The sequence below is a fragment of the Leiobunum rupestre genome, chromosome 1 (genome assembly GCF_980474605.1).
Source record: "Leiobunum rupestre chromosome 1, qqLeiRupe1.1.hap1, whole genome shotgun sequence".
Taxonomy (NCBI): domain Eukaryota; kingdom Metazoa; phylum Arthropoda; class Arachnida; order Opiliones; family Sclerosomatidae; genus Leiobunum; species Leiobunum rupestre.
Window position 1 is genome coordinate 84496643 of NC_143384.1, and position 9253 is coordinate 84505895.

General features: G+C 37.5%; 1 protein-coding gene across 5 annotated transcripts in view; it reads right to left on the reverse strand.

Moving 5' to 3' along the window:
- LOC149968627 (uncharacterized) overlaps nucleotides 1–991 on the reverse strand; it is a 28192-nt gene extending 27201 nt beyond the window's left edge. For 2 of the 5 annotated variants that reach the window (XM_090172951.1, XM_090172935.1), the window contains exon 1: nucleotides 451–567. Coding sequence is in view for 1 of the 5 variants with exons in the window: in XM_090172893.1 (XP_090029019.1) it covers nucleotides 60–171; nucleotides 235–250 (128 nt within the window). In the remaining 4 variants the exon portion in view is untranslated. Of the gene's footprint in view, nucleotides 1–59; nucleotides 172–234; nucleotides 415–450; nucleotides 568–786 lie in introns of those variants that run through there. The other 3 variants (XM_090172893.1, XM_090172917.1, XM_090172926.1) reach the window with 3 other exon arrangements.
- Between the last annotated feature and the right edge of the window lie 8262 nt (nucleotides 992–9253).

Below are 9253 nucleotides of genomic sequence, written 5' to 3' on the forward strand. Positions count from 1 at the left end.
TTATTTTGATACATAAAAGTTTATAATATTAATGTTAGAGTAAAATCAAATACACTTACAGTTTTCTTAGAAGGAGTAACACAAAAGCATCCACTGACATTCCTCTCTGGTTTCTTTCCCGTTGGAAAGAGAAAAATGATTCGTCTCCTAATTTTAGTCTATGTTTTCCTCCTAAAATTAAAAAAATCTATATCACAATGCGAACTTTTGAAATTTATTAAGTAATGACCTTACCGGAGCTATTTTCCATATTTCCAACTTGCAAAATGATATTATAAGAATTCAAAACCCTAGAACTGTAATAGAAAATATACAAGCAGACTACCTTGAAAAGTCTTTTACTAAAACAGACTAGACACTATGCAATATATTTTAAACTAAAAAATCCCCAAAAATAAAAATGATCAATTTGATAATTTAATATTCCTGGCTATATAGCATAAGGGGTACCTGGTAATTCACGCCTTTAGCGACATCTAATGAAAAAGAACGCTACTACACAGGAGCCACCACTTGTTTTAATGTTGATTTCAACAATTTGGGGCTGCGGTCTTCTTAGAAACGAAGAATCCCAGTAAATTTTCAATGAAATAAAAAAAATCCACAATTTTGAGTAAAATTAAGTTATATATCGCAGAAACCAATAAAAATGCTTCGTTACATAGTACCGTCCACCTATGATTTTTGTTAAGTCGCGCACCCTACTTTATTATAAAATCTATCTTTGTCAGCTTTCGGAATTAGGGCACATCGACGCTTTACACCATAGCGAATTTCTCTATTAACCTTGGCTGTTCACTAATAACGATTGCCAAATTTTTTCTCTACGAACCTTGGCCACGGCCCACGTATAACACGCTTAGAATGGTTTTGCCGCGTAAAATAATCTTGACTGTTCAAAATTAATTTATTAGGTAAGTTTCATGTTAAAATATTCAATATATCTGTTCCTCGGAACCCTAAGATTCAAGACTGAATTTGGTTTCTTACTTTCATTTACCGAACCGCCGTCGTTTATTTCGACGAAATAATTGGTTAGACATTGTTGATTAAAGTAGGACTCACGACGAAGGGTAACAAATTGTTGGACATACATACTCCATTTTAAACAGCTTTGGATGATGTAAATTTAAATTATTTTCCGCAACATTTTCCGTTTAAAAATATTAGATTTTAATAATGACCTAATAATGTTATCCAATTAGTTATTCACGCATAGTTTAGTAGAATATAATCTCTAATTTTATGGTTTTAAAAACGATACAATTTTTCAATCAAACAACTCGTTATTTTTACTTAAGTAACATCGAATAAAATATTTGACAATTGTATCCGCCTATCAGGATGGTTCGATAATTGACGAAATATATTTCGCTAACCGCTTGAAAAAACGGTTCGCCTTTTTAGTTCCAAATCAAAATTTATTTCGAGTGGAACTTTTGGATTCTATACAGTGTTAATACTACCCATCGATACCGTTCTGTTTTTAAATAGCTTATATGGCTTCCCTCTACCCTTCAAACCAAGTTCGGCTAGTTAATACTATTTATTAGCGATTTGGTGCAACATTAACTGGATCCCATCCCAAAATTTCGGCCTAGTATTACCCATAGTGCGTAAATGCCTTCGCGAAAGTAGCCGCAAGGGCAATTAATTTAATTATGTTTTTAACATGGTTTTTTGTCCAAGTAGATTTCCTATAGGTATCTTGCTCAAAAAGTATCACCTGTTTTTATCTTGAAAGGTAAATTTATTTTTCCGATTCCAACTGAACCGCTTCCACGATATTTCTAGAATATCTACGGCGAGAAATGATTAAATCGATTGGAATTATCGTACTTTCGCGATTTATTATTTGTAATATGTAACAACAACAACGAGTACCAAGGGAAGAGTGTGAGGTTTATTATTAAATCTAATACATTACAGATAGTACTATATGATAAAGCGCCGTCGAACGTTACATCCTTTTTTTGTTTATTTTCTTTGAACTAGATTTGTTCATAGGCCTTTTAATTTTTCTGGCTATTTTCAGCGGCAAAACATTGCATTCAGCTAGTGTATCTAATTTTAGGTTGACTCGCGCATTATCCAGTTTCTATAGTACATGCCAATCGTCCTTAGCTACCGCTGATACTTCGTTAATTTTTATCTCTGAGATATAGAACTCTTTATTGTTCTATTCGGCAGTTTCGTTAGTATCAATAGACTAAAGAATATAGCGCTAGAAACTTCCGGCAAAGCAATTCAGAGTAACCGGAAACGGTTAAAGCAACCCGGTCTATCTTTAAAAACGAGAGGCGCAAAAGTTCCACTCGACGGAGCTACACCTTCCATTCCTGGGGCTTTATATTCTTTGATTCTATTTTTCCTGTCCTGTGGTGTATTGCCTCCCACCGCCCCTTTTGTCCTATTAGGTTTGGTTATCTGATCTACAGCCTTTTTGCAGCGTTATTTATTATTAAATCCAATACATTACAGATAGTACAGGGCGCGCTATATGACAAAGCTCCGTCTAACGTGGCTAGATAAATAATCTTGATCAAGATGTTAATAATAATCAGCTAGGCTAATACCCAAGGCACCACCTTAGGCCTAAGTCATCAAGCGACTTTTGAAGGTGGCCGGGTTACAATGCGTAGGAGGGTGGTGGCAAGCCCTGCATGCCACGAGATCGAGCCTACAGCTCCCTACACTAACTATTACCGTTATCCTTGACAAGTTTTTATGGAAGGGGAAACCGAAGAACTCGGGGGAAAACCCCTTAAACCAGTGGGGAGAGAACTTGCAAACTCAACGCAGAAGGAGTTGTTCCGAGTTCTCACCCAGTGCCACAAGCTGGGATCGAACCCGGCTCCTCTTGCTGCGAGGCGAAAGTGCTAACCACTCCGCCACCCCACAAGTCATAACAAGAAATGATCAAATAGTTTTGTCAAATAATCTTGAACAAGGTGGCATCTAGTCATATCCAGAAAGGTTCATTTACCGGAAGTTAAGTTGTAACTCTTACACTTAATCTTAATAATTCAGTTTCTACTTAACTTCGCAAAAAGGTTAACGTGTGAATCAGTTAAATATTTTTGAAACTCAAAAATGAAGCGCTATTCCTATTGAAACTCCCTTATTGTTCGCTTCTTCTATGAAATATTCAACTTGAAGATTAAGCGGTATATTCGAATGGTTTCGAACACTGCCCCTGTTGTTGACTAAACCCAGCTCGCATTTATTCCATTCCGCAATGGCTCTTTGTCCAGCGCCGTGGATGGCATAGTGAACATCCGAAGAACGGCGGATTCTAGCGACGGAAAACGTCTCGGCAGTCCTGAACCCAACGAACAGATTCACGTTAATTAAACCAACTCGAGGAATTCGGCTCGAAGGAACCAGAAAAGGCAGCTAGTACTGGCATCTAAACCGACGCCCGAAAAGACAGAGAAACTTGAGCCGAGAAGGCGCCGTGCAGAGAAGAAAGTGAATCTGTTGAGAATTAACCGTACACTGCCGAAATATTTAATTTGCATTTATAAAATCAATTTTATAAAAAAAAACGTTTTAGTGTGAAGATGAGGACTGGCAGTTACCGCTTGTAAGAAAGCTCGGACAATTGACTGCTTTAAAAATTATTTTGCGCGTGCAAATACCTCTACGTGTTATGGTCAAAAAAGCACGCAAATAAGGCTGTGTGCCCAAGACATGTACCTGTAGTGTCACGCGCTAAAACGTCATTTCAAAATCCGTCAATTGATAAACGCCATTGGGTTCTACTAGGATAAACTTCACTGGTCGGTATTAAACTTGCAATATACTGTACATGTAGATTCTAAATGATCAACGTCCGTTTTCCCCGCTTATCAGATGCTTTGTATTCACTGAATATGATCAAATAGAAAAAGTTAATTTATCACAATACGAATACAAGCTTTTCTCTGTTCGAAATTAGAGTATGCCTTAAATCGTTGCCAGTTGTCACTTTACATTTTTAGTTAGCCTTTTAACTGTGTTTGTTCACTAAAGTTGGCGTTCTATTAATTTTAGACAACTCTCTAGAAATTGAACTACTTCTTTTGGGTTCTATTTTATTTACCAAGGAACCGGTTTTTTAACATTTTGATAGACCCAGTTTTCAGGAACAATTAGTGCAGTTATCGTCCAAATAAACACAACCAGTTTCATTGTCTGACCAAATAACTCGTATTCGTATCAAGAGAACGCGCAATTATGTCCAAGGAACCCGTTTAAATGTCCAGAGAATCCATTCAGCTAGTTCTATTGGCTGGTATTAAAGGAATGAGAACCCGTTCAACTTGTAATATTGACCAGTATTAAAGGACAGAATCCGTTCAACTGGCAATATTGGCCGGTATTAAAGGAATGAGAACCCGTTCAACTGATATTGGCCGGTATTAAAGGAATGAAAACCCGTTCAACTGATATTGGCCGGTATTAAAGGAATGAGAACCCGTTCAACTGATATTGGCCGGTATTAAAGGAATGAAAACCCGTTCAACTGATATTGGTCGGTATTAAAGGAATGAGAACCCGTTCAACTGATATTGGCCTGTATTAAAGGAATGAGAACCCGTTCAACTGATATTGGCCGGTATTAAAGGAATGAGAACCCGTTCAACTGATATTGGCCGGTATTAAAGGAATGAAAACCCGTTCAACTGATATTGGCCGGTATTAAAGGAATGAGAACCCGTTCAACTGATATTGGCCGGTATTAAAGGAATGAAAACCCGTTCAACTGATATTGGCCGGTATTAAAGGAATGAGAACCCGTTCAACTGATATTGGCCTGTATTAAAGGAATGAGAACCCGTTCAACTGATATTGGCCGGTATTAAAGGAATGATAACCCGCTCAACTGATATTGGCCGGTATTAAAGGAATGAGAACCCGTTCAACTGATATTGGCCTGTATTAAAGGAATGAGAACCCGTTCAACTGATATTGGCCTGTATTAAAGGAATGATAACCCGTTCAACTGATATTGGCCGGTATTAAAGGAATGAGAACCCGTTCAACTGATATTGGCCGGTATCAAAGGAATGAGAACCCGTTCAACCGATTGTAAAAAATTTACAAAAATTGGTCTCACACCTTTCTAAATTATCCTGGTCCGACTTATATAAACATGAAAATGTTAATACAGCCTACGACTGTTTTCAAAAAATTATTACGATTTCCTATAACAAGTCATTTGAATTAAGAAATATCTCTCCGGTGTCCGAAACCTGGCTCACTCCCGAACTAAAAAAGTTAATTAAGTATAAAAACAAATTATTAAAAATCTCCAAAAAAAATCCCTCGGTTGAAAATATTCAGACTTTCCGGTCTTATAGGAACTATTGTAACAACATGTTAAGAAATGCCCGTAACGCGTATTATATGAACTTACTTCGCAATACCAGTAACCCTAAAGCGAAATGGAGAACCGTCAACAATCTTCTTGGTCGCAACTCATCCAAAATCAAAGACATTCCAATAGACTCGAGTAAACTAAACGAATATTTCACCTCGGACGCAAGTATTATTCAACCAAGCGAAGATCTATCCTCTATCGAGAGTGTCCCTAACTCGATGGCTCTTTTCCCTGTAGATGAGACTGAACTTCAATCCATTATTCAAGAACTCCCCTCGTCTGCCCCTGGATATGATGACATTCATCCGAAAGCGATTAAATACGCCGCAAAATACTTACTTTTACCTCTGATGTTTTTAATTAACGTTTCTTTCACAACCGGTGTATATCCCGAAAAATTAAAAACTACAATAATTATCCCCATTTACAAAAAAGAAGACCCTAGTGATCCCAAGAACTACCGACCGATTTCCCTGATATCTTTCATTGCAAAAATTTTCGATAAAACGTTCCAGAAAAGACTTTTAAATTTCTCAGATAAATTTAACTTACTTTCAAATGCCCAGTTCGGATTTAGAAAATCCAAAAATACTATGAACCCGCTAACTACTGTTTATAATAAAATCCTGACGGCACTCGATAAAAGCGAGATTGCTATCGGGGTGTTTCTCGACTTACGAAAAGCTTTCGATACCGTCTCGCACAAAAGACTAATCAAAAAACTCTATCGATTGGGTATTAGAGGCGCTGCCAGTAGTTGGCTATTAAGTTATTTATCAAATAGACCCTGTATGACTAGGGCTAATAATAAAGTCTCCCCCAAGAGCATACTCATGGCGGGCGTTCCGCAAGGTTCCATTATCTCCCCCCTGCTTTTTAACTTATACCTTAATGATTTCATATATAGTATCCCTAGTGGCCTACTATACCTTTTTGCGGATGAAGCGTTTCTTATAGCCGCCAATCGAAACTACGATTTACTAACCAACGAAATTAACGCGCACGTATCCAAACTCTATGACTGGCTAACTAAAAACGGGCTTACCTTAAACATTAGCAAAACAGAATTTATGATATTTGCGAACCGTGGAAAAAAAGTAGACTCCTCGAAACACCATATTAAAATCAACAATCTAGTCCTAAACCGTACCGACTCCTACAAATATCTCGGTGTATGGTTCGATAGCCACCTTAATTTCAACGAACAGGTCGACCGAGTCTGTAAATCCCTAACTAGAGTTTGTGGAATGTTATTCTATAATCGCACTGCCATCCCCCGCCACATTCTCATCGAAATTTATCACGCACTGTTTAATACTGTACTGTCCTATGGAATCGGCCTCTGGGGAAATACTACTAAACAAAATATAGATCGAATTCTTTGTCTCCAAAAGAGAGTAATACGTTCCATTTATAACTTAAATTTTCGGGAGCATACTCACGATTATTTTATGAAGAGCAAAATATTAAAAGTTGACCAATTAGTTAATTTCCAAAGCTTAATCTTAATCTTCAAAGAAATTAATACTAGTAATCTCCCAGATAAGAATTTCGTGATTAATACTGGCACGTCTAAAACGCGAACTCATAATTATTTAATTGTACCTTGTTGTAAAACGTCCAAAAAAATTACATCTATTTTCTACAATGGTGTTAAACTATTTAATTCACTCTGCCAGGATACCCAACACGCAGAAACTATACAAATATTTAAATCGCGCCTCAGAAATTTTATTCTTAATCTAATTTAAACTGTTAAAAGCTAATTCTATTCTCTTTTTTTTGTATTTTTTGGTATAATTTATTTTTACTGTGTCTTTTTACTGTTCTTTTTTTTTCTTTTGTTGTTGTAATGATTTGAAGTTGTTGTGTAAACCTAATATCTACGTGGGGGCACAAGTCGCAAGCTGACTTAGCCCCTATAATACCGCCTCATTGTATATATTGAAAAATAAACATTGTATTGTATTGTATTGTAAAAATATAAACCAATATTGTAAAAAAAAAAAAAAAAATTGGCCGGTATTAAAGGAATGATAACCCGTTCAACTGATATTGGCCGGTATTAAAGGAATGAGAACCCGTTCAACTGATATTGGCCGGTATCAAAGGAATGAGAACCCGTTCAACTGATATTGGCCGGTATTAAACGAATGATAACCCGTTCAACTGATAATATTTGCCGGTATTAAAGGAATGAGAACCCGTTCAACTGATATTGGCCGGAATTAAAGGAATGAGAACCCGTTCAACTGATATTGGCCGGTATTAATTGAATGCGAACCCGTTCAACTGATATTGGCCGGTATTAATTGAATGAGAACCCGTTCAACTGATATTGGCCGGAATTAAAGGAATGAGAACCCGTTCAACTGGTATTGGCCGGTATTAATTGAATGCGAACCCGTTCAACTGATATTGGCCGGTATTAATTGAATGAGAACCCGTTCAACTGATATTGGCCTGTATTAAAGGAATGAGAACCCGTTCAACTGATATTGGCCGGTATTAATTGAATGTGAACCCGTTCAACTGATATTGGTCGGTATTAATTGAATGAGAACCCGTTCAACTGATATTGGCCGGAATTAAAGGAATGAGAACCCGTTCAACTGATATTGGCCGGTATTAATTGAATGCGAACCCGTTCAACTGATATTGGCCGGTATTAATTGAATGAGAACCCGTTCAACTGATATTGGCCTGTATTAAAGGAATGAGAACCCGTTCAACTGATATTGGCCGGTATCAAAGGAATGAGAACCCGTTCAACTGATATTGGCCGGTATTAAAGGAATGATAACCCGTTCAACCGATATTGGCCGGTATTAATTGAATGAGAACCCGTTAAACTGATATTGGCCTGTATTAAAGGAATGAGAACCCGTTCAACTGATATTGGCCGGAATTAAAGGAATGAGAACCCGTTCAACTGATATTGGCCTGTATTAAAGGAATGAGAACCCGTTCAACTGATATTGGCTGGTATTAATTGAATGAGAACCCGTTCAACTGATATTGGCCGGTATCAAAGGAATGAGAACCCGTTCAACCGATATTGGCCGGTATTAAAGGGATGATAACCCGTTCAACTGATATTGGCCTGTATTAAAGGAATGAGAACCCGTTCAACTGATATTGGCCTGTATTAAAGGAATGAGAACCCGTTCAACTGATATTGGCCGGAATTAAAGGAATGAGAACCCGTTCAACTGATATTGGCCGGTATTAATTGAATGCGAACCCGTTCAACTGATATTGGCCGGTATTAATTGAATGAGAACCCGTTCAACTGATATTGGCCTGTATTAAAGGAATGAGAACCCGTTCAACTGATATTGGCCGGTATTAAAGGAATGAGAACCCGTTCAACTGATATTGGCCTGTATTAAAGGAATGAGAACCCGTTCAACTGATATTAGCCTGTATTAAAGGAATGATAACCCGTTCAACTGATATTGGCCTGTATTAAAGGAATGAGAACCCGTTCAACTGATATTGGCCGGTATTAAACGAATGATAACCCGTTCAACTGATAATATTTGCCGGTATTAAAGGAATGAGAACCCGTTCAACTGATATTGGCCGGAATTAAAGGAATGAGAACCCGTTCAACTGATATTGGCCGGTATTGAATGCGAACCCGTTCAACTGATATTGGCCGGTATTAATTGAATGAGAACCCGTTCAACTGATATTGGCCGGTATTAAAGGAATGAGAACCCGTTCAACTGATATTGGCCTGTATTAAAGGAATGATAACCCGTTCAACTGATATTGGCCTGTATTAAAGGAATGAGAACCCGTTCAACTGATATTGGCCTGTATTAAAGGAATGATAACCCGTTCAACTGATATTGGCCTGTATTAAAGGAATGAGAACCCGTT